At 38.5% G+C, this 19,686-nt stretch overlaps 1 protein-coding gene across 7 annotated transcripts in view; it reads right to left on the reverse strand.

Moving 5' to 3' along the window:
- Positions 1 to 19,686, reverse strand: part of lrp1bb (low density lipoprotein receptor-related protein 1Bb) — a 329,687-nt gene that overhangs the window by 133,972 nt on the left and 176,029 nt on the right. For all 7 annotated transcript variants that reach the window (XR_008396570.1, XR_006982676.2, XR_008396571.1 and 4 more), the window contains exons 8-17: positions 16,036 to 16,258; positions 12,180 to 12,366; positions 11,825 to 11,968; positions 10,103 to 10,339; positions 7,928 to 8,108; positions 3,874 to 4,093; positions 3,431 to 3,620; positions 1,294 to 1,416; positions 970 to 1,110; positions 528 to 653 (exon numbers count right to left, since the gene is read on the reverse strand). Coding sequence is in view for 3 of the 7 variants with exons in the window: in XM_047156107.2 (XP_047012063.2) it covers positions 528 to 653; positions 970 to 1,110; positions 1,294 to 1,416; positions 3,431 to 3,620; positions 3,874 to 4,093; positions 7,928 to 8,108; positions 10,103 to 10,339; positions 11,825 to 11,968; positions 12,180 to 12,366; positions 16,036 to 16,258 (1,772 nt within the window). In the remaining 4 variants the exon portion in view is untranslated. The remainder of the gene's footprint in view (positions 1 to 527; positions 654 to 969; positions 1,111 to 1,293; positions 1,417 to 3,430; positions 3,621 to 3,873; positions 4,094 to 7,927; positions 8,109 to 10,102; positions 10,340 to 11,824; positions 11,969 to 12,179; positions 12,367 to 16,035; positions 16,259 to 19,686) is intronic.

Below are 19,686 nucleotides of genomic sequence, written 5' to 3' on the forward strand. Positions count from 1 at the left end.
TGGAGTAAAAACACTGAACTGCTTCATTTTCAAAGTAATATTACACAAATACATTATTATAAGTTGTTTCAAGGCCTAAAAATGTTAAAATTAAAATGTTGATTTTGGGGCCAATTTTGGCCTGGGAACTCGGGGTTGGCGTGCTGTTTCTATGGGGAAAATAGGGTTGTGGGACATAATACTGTGGGAACTAAGGGGTAAGAGGGTTAACAGATGGACACATTCTAAAGCTAATTCTAAAGAAGAATGCAACTTATTAGAAATATATTAACTAATAAATAGCAGAAATAAGAAAGTAATAAATTAAAAAGCGTTATTATTACCATTAATGCTTCTCATTTTTTATTATTGTTGATAGATAGATAGATAATACTATATCTGTAAATAGCCTTTGACTTCACAACAGGTACATTTATGATGATGATGATGACGATGATGAGCAGTATTATTATTATTATTATTATTATTATTATTATTATTATTATTATTATTATTATTATTGGTTGAGGAATGGACTGGAGTCCTACCTGAGCATGTTTTGTTGGACTCATCCTCATTGTCACCACAGTCATTTGTCCCATCACAAAGCCACCGCTTGGGAATACAGCGATTATTTGGGCACTTGAACTGGTCCATGGTACAGCTGTGGTTAGCTGTAGGTAATTGCACACAATAAAAGATTTGATCATACATTATTAACTGTCCCCTCTGACCTGTTTACAATTGGCTAAATTTTCTTTATTTGGCAATCCAAGTATCTAGATCTGTAGATTGTATCTGTACTATCCACCAACTAAGCCACACCTTTAATAGTGTGATAGCAGATACTATGTTAAGTATAATATCTATTTTACAATGAGCCAATGCCACATGCAGGGAATAAATGTCACATCTGCAAGCCTGACTGGTTTAGCTGTACACACACACAGCAGGTGGTTAGAGACAGATTCAGGAGTTGCAGATACACACCGCAGACATGCTCATCCTCATCGCTGCCGTCTAAGCAGTCATCATATCCATCACATTTCCAGGCTGCTCTCACACACCGCTGATTCCTGCACTCAAACTGCTCGCTCCTGCAGTGCTGCTGCTCTTCTTCACCTGTCACGTCTACACAGGAAGTCACAAATCACAGGAGAAGGCATGTTGTTGGGGATAAAAGATACTACTTCACATAAAATGCCCAGATTAGCTCTGAGACATAAGCAGGATCTTATCATTCAAAGAGAATGTTGAGAGAAAGTCTCTGTCCTAATGCATATTTTCAATGTGAGTGGGCTTAAAATGGCTTACCTGTGCAGGTGACATTGTTCCTGTCCAGGTGCTGGTTGTCAGCGCAAGCACACACTCGGCCCCCTGGGATAGCCAAGCAGAGGGTAGAACAGCCTCCATAATTCACCCTGCAAGCATTGTCACCTGAAGAACAAATATAGGGCTATACAACAGATCTCTACAAATCTTTCCCAGAATCAATGTATGTATATTTATTGCATTTTGACTTTCTCCTTGATGCAGCAGAGCTTAGCAGAGAACAATTTTCTCTCCATTCCTGACCATCTCCCTGCTTTTGAAAGATGTTGGAGACACATCGTTTGCCATCTCATGTCAAATGAATTCACCACTGAAGAGAGTCATCTGACACTTCTGTCCTCTTGCTGGAGTAATTTGTTTTGTGGACAATGCGGCCTAAGCTCAACGTGGTGAAGAAAAAAGAGGCAGCATTGTGAGAAACCTGCCATTTATTAAGTTGGGGCATGAGAACTATTGTAATGTTTAATTTGGGAAGAGGTTTGAAGGCAGTGCCTGAACCAATGAGATAAAGGCTAGAGTTCTATGAGAGCCAATCTGTTCTATTTGAAACAGAGGGGATGCAATTATTCTCTCCGGTGACAAGAGCTTCAGAGTAAAAGGGATAGTTGAAATCCCTATCCTACTCATACCACGACTGATCAGAAGAGTACAGATTTATTTTTTTTATTTTTTTGCCATGCTTATTTCAGAGGCTTTGTGTTGTGGATAATATGACATAACTAGAGTCCTTCCCTGGAGGCAAGCTCTCCATGTGGTGCTAAGGACATCACAAGACTGCCTCCCCACAGACATTTGAACTAGTTCAGCCTTCGGACTACCACATCTGAAACATCAAGCACCCTGCACATGTGCTCACATATGCTGCGTTTTGAAAGCGACTCTATTATGATGACCACAAATGGGCCACTGCTCTCAAACACATTACCTGCAGGTACAGAGATTAAATGTTGGGAGGCAAAACACGGCTGTGCTTTGGCTACCCTGCTGAGATGAATCCCTCCCTCTATGTGCTCTGGCTGCTGCTTCTGAGAGCGGATGACAGTAATCATCATGCAGAGCTGAACAGTCTAAGCATTGCTGCAGTCCACACCCACCCAGATCCCAGCCACCTTCCCCACTGCGCAGCTCCAGCCCTTTACCTGCAGCTACACTAATCACTGTCATACAATTACACAGAGGCTGATCTTCAACAGAATATAAAATCTTCCTCACTGGTATGAAATTGGGAGGTGGGGCTTTAACCCCTTATGTTCTCTTATAACATTTTAAGCTATTAGCAAAAGTGGAAAATTACAAGCATGATATTCTTACAAAGGGTGTCTGAAAAATCAGGAACCAATGGGAATATGTTGAGCAAAATTTGCAAAAACATGATACAGCAGCGAAAAAAATGCACAGAGCATTAGAGTGAACATGTAGAGCATGTTATAAATAATAAATACAAAATTAAATGTATGTAATTTTACTCTCATTGGTTCCTGACTTTTCAGACACCCTGTTTATGAAGTTTATACAACAACAACAAAAATGTAAATCACATTTATTGTACATGATTGTACTGTATATTCAGGCTATAGTTCAAACACCACAATAATGGTTATCATACCATTAACTTTTTATACTCAGCTCAAATTACCTACATCTCTATTGCCATAAGTATTGTTTATAATGTTAATATCTGAGTTCACTGCAGCTGAATTCTGCAAAACAGTCGCAATGAAATGATGAAAAATCAGCTTTTGACCACAGCCAAGTTTTCTCACTATTTAATCAAGTTATTGGACAGTTACATGCTATAGTAAAATGAGCATAAGACTAAGCAATTAGTTTGTAATCAGATACTGGCTGTCGAAATGTCCAGGAAGCACCCGCTCCATCAACCCATCACCATGTACTTTTCAGAACTCCATATAGTAGAAAATGTCAATGTAAAGGGATTTAGAGGCCACCATTCAATTATATGAATGGATAATCTATCATCACATTGGTGACACAGTATCTGTACATTATAATCTGTTATTGAAAAGAATATAATATAATTTAATAATTATAATTGATCATAATAACAACATAAATGCCCCTTAGTTACAATAGATAGCATTTATGTGAACATGCTTACCTTGCTGACTCTGTGCATCAAAGACTCTGAGGCCAAAGAGAGGAGGTCTCTCACTTCTTAGCAGAGTGACTTCCCCAGAAAACAAATCCAGCTGAAAGATGGAGGCATTCATATATTCAGTCCAGAAGACTAAGTTTCTGTAGTGTGAAATTCCAAAGGGATGATTTAACTCCTTGCCGTTGTACACCACCTAGATCAAACCATACATAATGGCGGTTAGCTGGAACTGTAGATACAGCAATGGGTAAAAAAAAAAAAAAAAAAAAAAAAAAAAACCTTATTTGTACTTATACAAGATTATTTTTTCATCCTCTTTTTATATTTTCTGCCCACCTTATTACTCAGTAATTTCATTTACCCAGAGTCTGTAGCAAATAAGTGCATGATAAAACATCAAGTTCTGAAATATAAATGAAACAGTGCCAGTTCTTCAGCAAACCTACCATTCTGCCAGTGCCATTGAGGTAGATTCTTTCAATGTGATCGTAATAAGCATCGCACCAGTACATTGTGCTGCTCCCATGGTCTAGAGTGAGTCCATTGGGCCACAGCATGTTAGAGGTGACAAATATTTTGCGGTGAGAGCCATCCATCCAGGCTTTCTCAATTCTGCCAATGCTGTCATTTACCTCATCCTCCTCCCAGTCAGTCCAGTACATCCAGCTGAAACAGACGCAGCATATTAACAGTGGTGTACCATTATTCTGAGAGTGTAAGGTAGGTTACCTATCTGCAGGATCCACAAAATAAACATTAAAAAACCAGAGAGGCAGGGAGCAGGTCACTGTGATCTGCTGTCCAACATAATAAAACCAGATGACACCAGTGTGCCAATATTGTTTGTGTAGACTAAGCCACACAACAGCATTTGAAACAGCTTTGTTTGTTTTCTCTCGCCACTTCATCACCATGCTACATGCTTGTTAAAGGGAAGCGGTCATTCTCAAGGCTGCAGTGTTATTTCAGACTTGAACAGGTCAACGTTCAGGCATAATCCTTTCTTTAGTAAGTGTGCTTAAGGGATTTGTCTGTAAACAGAAGCTTTTCACCCTCATCAGTGATGGAACTCTCTCTATATTTTCACTGCATATGGTTGAAGGGGTTTTAGAGAATCAGCACTGAAATAGCGCGCAAAGTGAAAATGAAAGGACAGAGATGTTGGGGGGGGGGGGGGGGGATTGGGGGCAGAGAGAGGGGACAAAAATGCAGAGTGACAGAAGGGAGTGGGAGAGAGGGAGCTAATGAAAGGGAAAAGGAAATTACTCCTGGGAAATATGGTCAAAATTACTGCATAAAAATTTCATATAAATAGAATAACAGTAAAATGCATGATGCCTGTGCCTGATCTTTAGTTGAAGTAAGTGAGTGTGAATGAGTGTAATTAAGCAAATGAATGAGTGAGTGAGTGAGAGAGAGAGAGAGAGAGAGTGAATGATGAATGTGCATAAGTGAGTGTAATTATATGAGTGAGAGTGAATAAGTGAGTACGTTGAGTAAGTGAATACAGTGAGTGAATGAGTAAATATGTCAGGGTCAGTGAATGAATAAGTGAGTGAGGTAAAGTAAGAGAGTAAATGAGGCATGTAGCACAAACCCTGTCTTACAATGTTACAACTTTTAGAAAAGATGATTGAAAATAACGCACAAGACAAATTACCATTATCAAAGAGAATTGCTGATAATTGCCTACTTCCCTTCATCTGGCAAGCCTTTTGAAAGTCATGGTATTTAATTTTTTTCAACAAATTATAGTTCTTGCACAATTACACAGCAACAATTTCAGCCCTATTTCTAGTTGTCCCTGATTATATTCAAGCTCTCCAAGGGCTGTAAGCACTGGAGAGGATGAAAGTGACAAATATCATGGAAAAATGGAAAAAAAAAAAAAGGAGAGTAAATGGATTGAGTCCAAATAGGAGAAGGATAGATAAAGATGGTGGAGGGGTTAGTAAGTCAGGCAAGTTAATTCTTATCATATTAAGGCAGGCTATCAGTAGCACACAGAGAGCGGGTGAGTGAGAGAAAGAGAGAGAGAGAGACAGAGATGTATTGCAGGGAGAGCGATAGGGAAAGATACAGGGACAGGTGGCTGTTATTCCAGCAGGGGAATCCCATCTAGCAGGGCAGATAGAGAGCCACCTTCTTACCTGATCGATGGCCACGTTCTATTCAGAGCTTCAATACATCCCTATAATAGGCCTATGCCAACATACTGCCTGCAGTCATATTTTTATTAGATTATATTAATAGATTTTTTAAAAACCTAATGCAGTAGCACTGTCACCTCACAGCTGCAGGGTCCTGGGTTTGATCCTGATATTGGGTTACAGTCTGTTGCATGTTCCCTCTTTGTCTGCATGGGTTTCCTCAGGGTTCTCTGGTTTCTTCCCACCTTATGAATCCATGCCAGTAGGTGGACTGTCTAAGATAAACTGACCCTAGGTGTCAGTGAGTGTATGTGGTGCCCTGGGAAGGACATACCATCCATGATGTAGTCCTGCTTCACACTTTTTCCCATATGTTCCAGAGCTATGTCATAAATGAATGTCATTTTGATGATGATGATGAACAGTCTCGCTATAAATGCTTTTTTACTGTACACGCCGAACTTTGTAATGGCCCAATACAAACACTTTGAGAACATGTTTATGCTAAAAGAAAATATGCTAACTAGCACAGTCCTAATAGTAGTTACAGAAAAAAGTTCTTTGCTGACAGGGTCCGTGTTTATCAAGTGCGGCCAAATGTCAGGTCTCTCAACAATTCTGACTCCTAATATCCTGTAGCACAAGTCATTTTTTTTACACACAGCTGTCTGCTCTAATGTAGCACCTCCCCCTAACCTATGCTAGCCTGAGTTCTCTTTACTGTCTGTCAAAACAGAGCACATCAGAGCTCTGAGAACACTGCATGCTGTCAGAATGTTGGATGCTCCTGCTGGCTGCTTTTTACTCGGCGATGCAGCCGGATGCCAGTGATGTGAAGACTTCATAAAGCTCTAAGAACTCAGCAGAGCAGAGAATGCTTATTTCAACAGTTTTCATTTACCTGAACATGCTCCAATGAGGCCATGGCATATGCTATGAACAGCTAGCAACAACCTGCATTTATGCATTAATCTCATTGCCCTATACAGTACATACTTTCTGATTTCATGTTAAACACACAGTAAGACCCTATTGCTTTCGGAGCTGCTTACTCATTCTGTGGACGATGTTATCATTTAGGAAAAACATTTGCTTCATTAAATGCAAGCGGTACTTGCATAAATTGCATCAAGTCAGGTTTTGAATGATGAACATAATTATGGCTGTGAGCTAATGAACCCCATTGTGTCTGTAAATAATATAACCATTCCACTGTCACCACCCATGTATGAATAACTCCATGATCAACACTTCCCAAGGTTTACGAGAACGATAAATTGATTCGTAAAAGCAAGATTTACTCAGTGACAAGTGTATGCTTAACATGCAGTAAATAAAAACATTGTCATTAGAAATCTCAGACTTTGTTAATACATTATTCAGAACAATTGGAGACATTATAATCAAGTGCCTATGGATTGCTAGCTATTATCACACATCTGCACCATACATGGCCCTGACAGTGTAACAGAATAACCGCTGAACACGCCATCCTCAGAGCAGTGAACTGAGAGAAGAGTGTTTGTTTCATAACTCTTTACATCTGTGGATTTGGCTGGGTACTGATCCTTGGGATTCCACAGTTTCTCTCACACCCAGAAAAGGTGATAATGAGAGTGGCATCATGCCATCCAACTCACATCTTTACTGCCTGCACCAAGTCAGCTTACAGATACGTACACGCGTGCACAAATTTCTAAGCACCTGTGTAGTGCTGTAACTAAACACTGTATAACACTGGATCCTTACTTCAACCTGAGGTATATCTGTATAATCATCTATATAATCATCAAACTGTCAACAGAACACAGACAGCATGTTATCTTAATGCAGGATATATTTAATGAATGCTTCGTCTGACATAAATACACACACACACACACACACACACACACACACACACACACACACACATACATACAAAGAAATATACATATCATATATGCAAATTCCTTTCCTCTCAACTGTGTCTGAGGCTAAGCATGGCACAAACAAATGTTTGGAAATGCATGGTAATGAGGAGTGAGCTTTCGTGTTTGGATTGGCGTTAGATCATACGCTTCCCATGCTGTGCTGACTGAACTCTGCTCCAACTCACAGCCTGACTTTCCAATGAATTTGCATGTATATCTGCCAGTGGGATTGTTGTTTTTTTCTTTGTTTTTAAGTAGAAGACATTTAATATGCACATTAGTACAATAACAAGAGAGAGAATATAATGAATTATCATTTATGAACATGTCTTTTAACAGGGGCTAGATGCATTGCACATATCCTTTCAGATAAGTTAATTTTTTTCCCCCAAGTTAATTCCAACTCAGGATGAGAGCAGACATTCTTTATACTGTACCTATTGAGTGGATCCACCACTATAGCTCTGGGGTGAGACATGTCTCCCTCTAACAGAGTTTTCCTGGTATCAGCTGCCCTCTCCAGTCTGGCCACACTGATAGTCTTCCTGTAGCCATCATTCGTCCAGTACAGGTTATTTCCAATCCAGTCCACAGAGATGCCTTCTACGTTATCGAGATCTAATGAGAGGAAACCAGACAGACCAAAGATTTAAGTATGTGTAAGCGTGCCTGGGGGAAAATGGTCAGATGTTACTGTGGCTGATTTTTGACAAACAGCTAAAACAAGACAGAACAATCACATGTTTGTCTAAAGTAGGGTTTTTTATCTGTCTGTAACAAATTTTGACAGCTCCAAAAATATTCTACTCTTGCATATCTTCCTGCCTCATACAGTGGGGGAAATAAGTATTGAAAGCGTCAATATTGTTTTCAGTTAATATATTTTCAATGAGGCTATTCACATGAAATTTTCACCAGACATCAGTGTTAACTCAAGAAATCCGGACATATAAAAAATTCACAACATTAAAGACCATAAATAAAATTATGTGTAATAAAGAGGAATGACACAGGAAAAAAGTATTGAACACGCTAACTGGAAATTATTTAGTGTTTAGTGGAGAAGCCATTGTTTGTAATGACATTCTTCAAGACGCTTCCTGTATGAAGAAATTAATCGGCCGCAGTATTCAGGTGTGATTTTGGTCCATTCTTCTAAACATATTGTCTTTAAATCTTGTTCAATTGGATTGAAGTCAGGTGACTGACTGGGTCATTCTAACACCTTGATTTATTTTCTCTGAAACCAATTGAGAGTTTCCTTTGCTGTATGCTTTGGATCGTTGTCCGGCTGGAAGGTCCACCCATGTCTCATCTTCATCATCCTGGTGGATGGAAGCAGATTCTTCTCAAGAATCTTCCATTAAAGGGCTCCATTCATCGTTCCTTCAATTCTATGAAGTCTGCCAGTACCATGCGATGAAAAACAGCCCCACACCATGATGCTTCCACCTCCAAACTTCATTGTTGGTATAGTGTTTTTAGGGTGATGTGCAGTGCCATTTCTTGTCCAAACATGGTGCGTAGTATGATAGCCAAAAAGTTCAATTTGACTCTCGTTTGAGAAGACTATCCTCTCCAAGTATTTCATAGGCTTGTCCAAATGAGTTGTAGCAAACTTTAAATTAGCTTTGACATGTCTTTTCTTTAGTAATGGAGTCTTTCAGGGTGAGCGTGAGCAGTGGAGTGCATTGCCTATTGTTTTCTCTGTGACGATGGTACCTGCTGGCTCTAAGTGTTTCTGGAGCTCTTTCCGAGTGGTCCTTGGCTCTTGGGCTACCCTTCTGATTATTCTTCTGACTCTCTGGTCATAAATCTTGCAAGGAGCTCCTGTGTATGGCCGGTTGATGACAGAGTGATGCTGCTTCCACTTGTGGATAATGGCCCCAATGGTGCTTATTGGAAGATTCAGAAGTTTTGAAATGCATCTGTATTCCATCAATATATTTTGCAACAATAAGGTTCTGAAGGTCTTGGGAGAGCTCTTTGCTTTTACCCATCATGAGATGTTTCTTGTGTGACACCTTGGTAACAAAAAGCCTTTTTATAGACCATTAATTTACTAACCCAGCTGATATTAATTTGCACAGATAGGAAGTATTATTAGCTGATTCCTTGCCTTACCTTGCCTTGGAGAACTGCTTTTGCTTAGCGTTTTCAATTCTTAGCTTATACTTAATTCTTAAGTTTTCAACTTTTTTCCTGTGTCATTCCACTTTATTACATATAACTTTATTTATGGACTTTAATGTTGTGAATTCTTTATATTTCTGGATTTCTTGAGTTAATACTGATGTCTGGTGAAAATTTCATGTGAATAACCTCATTGGAAAAATATTTACTGAAAAAAATGTTTACACGTTCCATACTTGTTTTCCCCACTGTATTGGGTATGTACTTTTCATTTCTTGGGGTAACCAGACTTTAAAATGCTTGCTATAACTTTATTTCTGTGCAAAAGAGAAATTTCATATGAAGAGCTCACATGTAGTCATACCACAAACAATTTTTCCTTGATGTTCTCAGTGTTATATTGTCTCGCCCTTGTAACAGTAAACTATACATTTTGTTCACAAAACAAAAATTAAATAAAGAAATAAAATAACAATTACCATCTTTGAGAATAGTTTCCCGGCTGCTCCCATCAGTCTTTTGGCGTCCTATCAAGAAACTTGTGGTGTCTGCAAAGTAAATATATCCTGTTTCAGCATGGTAGTCCAGTGCTCGTGGATTCACCAAATCCTCAACTGGGAGCATATGTTCATTGCTGGACTTTATGTTTATATCCAGGCCACGGATTATTCCAGGTCGGCCCTTCCCGTAGAAAAGGAAGAGATCATTTTTGGGTTCTGCAAAGGTAAAGACAGAAAAACAGTTTAATCAACAGTTGTTTTGCATTTCACAAGCCTCTAAAACTGCTGTGTGCATTAAAAATACTGTGTGCGCAACCATCAAGGGACACATGAAAGGTGACCTCGTAAAGATTCCTTGCGACTGATTACATAAGTTATGGAATGATCTCCAATGGCACATTTTGGCAGCACGCCTGACAGGTCAGAGAAATGAATAGTGCAATCAGGAGCACTTAGTATTCCCAGACAAGATTTGTCTTGATTGAGCAGAATCATTCATTTGTCAGTCTGCACCAGTGTTATTCTTGTTAAGTGAGACTCTGCTTAAACAATAAATCCCCTGTTGACAGTTTAACACTGCGACGCAAGAAAACTGACCAATGGGTTCACACCAAACCAATATAAATTAGGCTCTTGTCGCTGTGGGAATAATATAGAGGACGGACACTGTGAGTGTATGATTGTGTGTCCTAATGCTGCCCCAGGAGAGGAGGAGGATGTGTGAGGGGAGGGATTGGGGTATGCGGTGGTATATACGCATTTGTGCGTGCGTGCGTGCGTGCGTGCGTGCGTGCGTGCGTGCGTGTGTGTGTGTGTGTGTGTGTGTACTGTACGTAGCTAGGGTGTAGAAAGACCTTCCCTCACTGTCAGATTCTTTCCCTGAGAGACTCAGTCAGTGTGGCTAAGACCACACAAGCATCAGTTCAATTTATCATTCCGAGCCGGAGAACTCTGCCACCTTGAAGACAATTAAGCGCTTTGAGACCTACATATCATGATACATGGTGAGCATGTGATGAAGGCAGGCAGTCATTTAGCACAGAGTCTTGTTAGACTGAGAGAGGAAGAGGGGAAGACGGAGCGTCTAAAGAACATCTGGGTACAAATATAAATCAAACACGTCACAGAAGGCTGCGCAGTCTTCATTACTGGTGGCGCATCACTACAGCACTCTGGATAGCGTTATTAATTGACCCCAAATTTTCCTGTCAGCTGCAAAATGTCACTAGACCGCCTGGGGCTACAGATGCAGGGCAGAGTCAAAATGATATTATCCACACATAATGAATCGCACCTATAGCTGGTCAATAGCTTAACAGCACACCATCATTCTGAAGCAGAGCAATCTTGTTAAGCGTTCATCTTTATCTTTGTCAGCCAGAATCAGCGGAAAGATACATCCACTGCCTGTGTTTGAGCCACTTATTTTTTTCAGCTTGAGGGTGCAGCAAAATGCGATGCATCTACTTTGCTATGCTGGTGATTTAAGCTCTAAAACAACCCTGAATAGCCGAGTACCACTTTTCATTGTGCATAAGAAACAAGTAAAGAATGTAAATTAAAATGGAAAAGACAAGCAACAGTACCTCAGATGTTTGATTAAAAAAAAAAAAACAGAACAAAAACACATTTACCAGATAGGTAAATATTCTCACTGTAGCAGTAGAGAAAAGGGAAAAAGCAGACCGCAAGCATACTAACTTTTGCAGGACTGGCCATCACTCCCTAGACTGAAGCCAGTGCGGCATCGGCAACTTCTAGATTTGTAGCTCCCGCTGAGCAGGCAGAGGTGAGCGCATCCACCTGCTTTACCGTAGGAGTTAACCTCACATGCATGGCTCCTGACTGAAGAGAAAACACACACACACACACACACACACACACACACACACACACACACACACACGCACACACACACCAGCACAACCTCAGAACAAAGCATTTTGACAGGTTCAAAGTTTGTATATGATCTCAGAAGTAGAGAAAGTAATGCACTGTGGCAAGCAAAGAGGTGCATCAAAGCGCTTCCCAGAGAAATGGATCAAACAGGCTTTACCTTTCGGTTGAGTGAGTTTGTGGTAAACACGAATTGCCCTGAAGTTCCCCATTCTGGTTAGTATTTCCGGGTCTGTGACATTAAAGCGATTTATCTGCAATACGTCCACCACAGAGTCACCAAGGGATTCAGAGCAGGTTGCATACAAGAAGTCCTCAAAGACAGATAATCCATGCAGGTAGGCTACCTAAAACCAAAAAAGAGGCATTTACTACCTAAAGCTAATCAACCAAACACAATCAAAAGCTAACTCAAAAAACATCACGAATCAACTTAGCCAAAAGTAGCCTGCAGGCTCAAACTGCCAAAACCCACAGTGACAAGTTTATTAGACCTACAGGGTTCCTAATTGAACTTAATACAATGCAATGACCACAAACTTTTGCACAATATGGCTGATCATCCATGCCTAGCATCAGTCTGTCTGGTCTTAATGAACTATGCCACGGCCTCCAAAATTTAATTTGTTCCAGCTGTGCCTAATGTCTGAACAGAGACGTGACACTTTATATAATCTGAATCTATATGAAGAGTGTCAGTGTGTATTAGAGGAGACAGCGCAGGGTCAAAGGGAGTGTGTGTTTCTCTGGAAACATCCTGTGCTCTGCGTGCTACATCTCTACAGGTTAACATCCTCTGACAGGGACAAGAGAACCCTGCTCACATGTGCACACACTCACCCAATAGCCTTTACCTATATGTTTCCTGCACAAGACCCAAGCTAATACCTCAGTGCACTGACCTACAGCACAATTGTGAGGTTTGATGTCTCTTTTTTTTCTCTATTTGAAGATGATAATATGCTGAAAAGACTTTCATAAGTGCAAACCTTACAACTTGGTGTGATCATTAAAATGAACAAAGATGAAAATATCAGTCTTTTGTTCCATTGAGTCTGCATGTGGGTTTGTGGTAGTTTTAAGCAGAAAATTAGCATGTGAGAGTAGGGTCTGAATCATGCAGGGAGATGGAAAGGTTCATAAGTATGGAGCGATGAAGCACTGAGAAAGCTTTTGAATGCTTTTGGAGAACAATGAGGTCACGAGGGCAAACACGACTCTGGAGGAAGTGGAACAGTGACTTCATTTGCCGTGAAAATAAATCACATTATCAACCCGTCCCCTCCCTCACCCTATGAGAGACCCATCAGGTTGCTTCTTTTGAATAATAATAATCCCTAATTATTGGTCTCATAAGTGCACTTCAGGTAAAATAGTTTAGCGGTGAATCTATTTCACACAGTCTTATGTCTCATCTGTATATTAATTAAAGATAATTAATCCCTAAATGTTGCAGTGAAATTAGCACTCAAAAGAAGCCAAGATGATATAGTAGCTGCTGGAGATAAATGCCATAACCATTAAAATCAATACCTAATCTACAGCTGCCCTGTCTGCAATTTGTAAAAGTGGATGTGCCTCTATGTGCTCATATGCACTAATCTGCAGCAATGTTATATTATTTTATATAATGCTTTCATTTAAAAATCCATTTACCCCAAAATCAGCTTCCATTACATACACATGATGCAGCCATGCTGATTTTTTTCACTTTGTTTTACAAGATGTCATTATTTCCAAGGACTGAGGGCTTTTTCAGCTTTAAAACTGGTTAGTAGCTCACATCCACAGCACTTTTGTTGAAAGTGACAAGCCAATATTACTCAATCTAACTAGGGCTGCAACAACTAGTTGACAAAATTTATAAAAACTATAAAAAAGTTAGCAATGAATTTCATTATTGATTAGTTAGAATGTGTTAAGAAGTACACTGTGTTTAGACTAGAGACACGAAATGGTAACGGTGGAAAACGTTACATCAAGGAAAATCTCTAAAGTATGGGACCTCTTTACATTCCACTTTGCTGTTGGCAACATGATATACCCTGTGTTTTCATGTGAGTAATATTTTGACTTGCAATCATTCACTGGTGGAAATTTGAGAAACAAAGGGTTCGTACAGATGCTTCATAATAAAATGCCAGGACTTTCAAGGACTTTTCAAGTACTATTTTTTGTTTTGTTTTCAAGGACTATAAGAGCTGTCATTCAAACATATTCTTTATTTCTTCTTTTAAAACTCCAAAATAACAACAATAATAATAATAATAATAATAATAATAATAATAATAATAATAACAACAACAACAACAATAAAACATAAATAATTTTTATATGGCACCTTTTCCAGCCCTGCTGGACTAAATTTGCATTTCCCATGCATTGCTTCATCTTCACCATAATGTCGATATACCAACAACTTTCAACAGAAAGTCGCTAAATGTTGATAGATTATGTCATGCGCTAATTAACCTTTCATTATGTCATTGTGTCGTGTCTGCCCTCACATACTGTATTTTAAAACCGAATTCCCTATAAAGCTTTTCTGATTGACATATTTTTCTGTTATCAACCAGTGGAATAAGTATGAAATGTTGACTGAAACGTGGCGCATTAAGGCTACATGTTAACCAGCAGTCACTTCCAAGCCATTTCCATGCTGTTGCTCTGCTAAAATCCTGATTTTATAACCGCAACATCATCTGACAAAATCACCATACACATAAGTTAAATACAACGGCTATGCTTTGATGTCGGCAGTGTTGGGGAAGCTACTTTGAAACTGTAGCTTTTCAAGCTACAACCTACTCTTAGTTTGAAGTAGTTAAGCTACAGTCAAGATACCCCTTTAAAAAAGTAGTTAGCTACACTACAAGTTACTAACAGAGTAACTAACTACACTGAAGCTAATTAAATGGGCAACATTTTTGGTATGTCATGATTGTGGATCATTATAAATAACTGTGGATAATTCTGCATAAAGAAATTAAACACCATTTAAGAATAATTCAGAACAATTATGAATTTATAATGTGCACATTAGGCTATTTATCAATTTAACATGACAATCGCGTTCATTTTTACATGCGTCCTTAAATTTGTGCTTGAACTCTTGGACGTCATATTATAATTGAAGTATTGGACAAAGTATTTTAAACTTTGGTCTGCAAAGGTTACATAAAAAGGTGTAAGCTCATGAACTTTGACAAAAAAGGCCATGGGAAATTGATTTCCTCATTATCTGAATCAGCCGCCATCTCCCACTCCATCATGGATAATAAGATTGAATAATAAATACTCTCTAGGCCAATAATATAGGCAATGGTAAATTATTATTATTATTATTATTATTATTATTATTATTATTATCATCATCATTTTTTGTACCATTGATTAATTAATGAATCATGAAAATAATCATGAATATTAATAATATTCTCATGCTGTGACAGATTATCTGATTAGTGTCAGTGATGTTATATGGCAGTTAGTGGTCTGTTATTTAATTAAGAATAGTTAAAGAGTTCTATAGTAGTAATAGTTGATTGAATTAATTGCAAATAAATATTTAATTTATTTAAAAAGCAAACTGAGTAATCAATAATCAATAGATTAATCCATTATCAAAATGACAGTTATTTGCAGCCCTAAATATAACTCTGGCTTTTTTTGGTAAATAAAGCACACTAGTGTTCATTATGTAGTTCTTGAATAACTTTAAATAATCACAAGAACGTCTACAACATTACCATTCCTTTCCACACTGAACCAAGAGAACTGAGCAACATTTTCAGTGTCTGCAAATATAATAACTTTAAAAGGTTCCAATGGATGCAATACACTGATGGCATGATTTTAGAGAAGACACAACCCTGTATCCCACTAGGTAAATTCATTGCAATGTTAACTAGTGCTTTTAAACCACCTACACACTGTAAAAAAGGCACTTCAACAAATTGGCAGCGCAACAATGTAGAGATTTGTCATTCGAGCTCAGCAGGACATTTGGCACTCACTTGGCTTCCTTGGATGATGCTCTGTCTGTTCTTGCCATTGTAATCCACCACCTCAATGCAATCCAGATATGCATCTGCCCAGTAGACCAGCTTCTTTACCACATCCAGTGCCACTGCAGTTGGCTGCTCAACCTTGTAATCCACAAGCCGGGTCCTGTTGGTGCCATCCATGTGGCAGCGCTCCAGTTTGCCCACTTTCCCATAATCTGTAAAGAAGAGCATCCTGAAACAGAGCAAGCACAGTTAATAAACAATTTAACAGTATGGGAATCTAAAGAAAGAGCATGCCAAGTGTATTTTAACTTTAAAGCAATACTCAAACAACACATTTTACAGTCACAAGTATCTGTAAAAAAAACCCAAACTGTCCTACCACCTGAAATTCATCCATTTTCTATACCATTTATTCTACACTGGATCGCACTGGAACCTATCCAAGGAGACTTGGGGCACAGGGCAGGGGACACAGGGCACAGTCGCACACACACACAGTTTTGGTGCATTGGAATCAAACTCCCAACCTTGGAGGTACGAAGGCAAATGTGCTAACCAATACGCCACCATGTCTCCCCACCACCCAAAATGTAAAACTATATGTAGGTGGCGACACCAGGGCTGCCGGAACAATAGGGACAAGCTGACATTTGACCCGGAACTTTTCAAACTACTAGGGTGGTGACCCAGCACATCAGCCAATAACAAACAGGTCTGACTCAGTTGAAAAACCAATCAGCGCTTCCAGTTCAGCCTGGGGGGTGGGACCTTTGTCCTAAAGGGGATCTCCTATGAGTGATAAAGTGTTAAGTGCACTTTTTGTGTTGAATCTGTATTTCTAACATTTCTATATTTTAAGTGACATATGCACATATTCTCTTTTCTGAATCGATTATAGGAACATTCCTCAAATGACATTCTTTAACTAAGTAAGGCTTGCCGGGAAAAATGTTTAGCGAAATTGCGGAATGTGAAAATGTTTTCGTTGTTTAAAACATATTTTAGAATTAATACTATCTAACTTTGTGAACATGTTTTTTTGTTGTTGTTGTTGTTGTTTAATTAGCTACCCTAGGAGTAAAATGCAAATTAAGCCTGTGGGTTCAAAACAAACTCCTCTGACATTCATTAAAAGGTGTTTTGTGGCTGTTATTTATTGTATTATAATCAGACCCTGACTCCATATAGTGCTAAAAGCAAATGACAAATAGACAAATGGCAGATGGACCACTTCTCCCGGACAAAAATCTTGCCCCACCACTTTTGGAGTAGTGTTGCCACCCATGGGTAACACTTTGTGTGTGTGTGTGTGTGAGTGTGTGTGTGTGTGTGTGTGTGTGTGTGTGTGTGTGTGTGTAGGTACTATCAGAAGCACAAACACTCTGTTACAATACAGTAGGCTCATAGGCTGATAAAGATGTGTCTTTTAGGCAAGAAATGGAAAAACAGTGAGTGAGGATGTAATTAAGAAAGAATTGGAACAAAAAACCGTCAGCTTTTCAGTGTTATACGACATGACCTTCTCAGTCTGACATTGGTTGTAAAATATGTGAAGCAGCATTGGCTCTAAAAACAAGTTTACATTTGATAATAATTTTTAGTGGTTACTTTGTAATCTTACTCAAGTAAATATGGAAAGACAGAGATGTACTTATGTGTGTTTACAGTGTTACATTCAACACTGTGTAATTTATGAATGCAGGTCTAATATCCTTTAAAAATATACATGTTTATAAAATATAAATGTAATGTAATAATCTCCCACTGAATGTTCCTACATTAACTTATTTAACCATTATAATTACCACTGTGTGTGATATGAAGCAGTGGCTAACTGGATGAGGATGTCAAAGAATTGAATGAATGAGGTAGTGTGTGTAAAACTGTGTGAGGTGTTTAGTTTAGGGGGGTTTGGGGAGGACCCCGATCTACTGTTTCTTGCTTCAGTATTAACTATTATATTATTACAGTTGTGAATTTTATGGGCTGCAGCACCAATATAAGACAAGCTAAAGTATTAAAATAAATAACTTAATGAGGTGACTAATATCAGCTTCAAATGCAATTTTGTCACCAAGTTGTGATGATTTATTTAACAATTTTTGGAGTGAAAACTATGTCAGATTAGATAACTCTACAATTGTCATTTCTGTCAGTCTGTGAATAGAGTAAGAATAAATGCATTTACATTCATTCATTTGCCGACATTTTTATCCAAAGCAACTTGCAAGAACAAAACTCCAATTCATGCACAGAGCTCAGCAGTTGAGGATTAAAGGTTTTGAATAAGGGCCTGACAGCAGCACTATGTTTCAGCTGACCCTCTACAATTCTTTCCAATATATCAGAACCTCAGACACTAAAATACCATTAGACTAGGGTCTTTGCATGACAGGTATGAATTATAACACTGGCAATTAATGCAAAAGTCAGCAGGGGCTCATGAACATAGATTTTGGTGGGGTAGGAAACATTAATAACTACATAGCCTCAAACAAAATGAAGTCGAGAGGTTATCACACTTGACATATGCTATATGCTACTACACTGTGAATTTTTTTAGAGTAACCCTTCAATAGGTAGTTGAGAGTCAACAACATCCAGCATACAGTCTAGCAGCTTGGGACAGTCATACAGCATACAATCTAGCAGCTTGTTTTTAGAGGTGTGTTCAAGGTCATGATCATGGCAGCTGTGGAGTTTTTTTAAGCTAGTCCAACCTGGCAACCCTGTCATTAACTGTCTGCTGCTCCTTCCCTAGTCATGAGTCAGTGTCATTCCTGCACCAATGGGCCTGTATTAGTGCTGGTTACAATTCATATTTTGACCAGTAGGTGCAACAATAATTCTATGGATGCTTATGTCAGTCAAATAACATGAATAAAAAATAAAAATAAAAATAAAAAACTTTGGTCACTCAAAAGCGGTAATTAGTATGTCAATGGAATTTAAAAAGTCATTAGTTAGGAATGAGGATTTATGAAGATTAACATTTTTGATTGTTATAACTGATATAATTGGTGGGATTCTGCTCCACCTGCCCCAATGGATAAGCTACCACTCGTTAAAATATTGAGTTTTTATATTATAAAAATTTTATATTGAGTATCAAATCTGGAGTAGAAACTGTTCAACAATTTGTCTGTCAGTATATCTTTCATTTCAAAGTATTTATTACTGCTTGCATATAATGTCTGCATATTCTTAACCGATGACAGGTGACATCAAGGCAGCAGGAAGCACTTAATCTATAAAAAGAAACAGGGTCGCTAGAGACTGTTTTAGGACCAGACTCACAAATGTCTTCCATCTTTTTTAGCACAGCTCTGTCTCTAAGTAGGTGTAAAATGCACCTGGAATGTAAATGTTTGTACAGATGCTTCATAATGAAAATCCAGGACAAATTTTTTATTTTGTTTTCAAGGACTATACAAGAGATGTCATTCAAACATATTCTCTATTTCTCCTTTTTTAAAATACAATAATAATAATAATAATAATAATAATAATAATAATAATAATAATAAAACACAACCAAATTTTATATGGCACCTTTTCAAGTCATGCTGGACTAAATTTTAGTTTCCCAGGCATTGCTTCATCTTCACCATAACACCAATATGCTCCAGGTGAGTGACAGGAACACTGTTGCCAACA

This window comes from Ictalurus punctatus, chromosome 6 (assembly GCF_001660625.3).
Source record: "Ictalurus punctatus breed USDA103 chromosome 6, Coco_2.0, whole genome shotgun sequence".
Classification (NCBI taxonomy): Eukaryota; Metazoa; Chordata; class Actinopteri; order Siluriformes; family Ictaluridae; genus Ictalurus; species Ictalurus punctatus.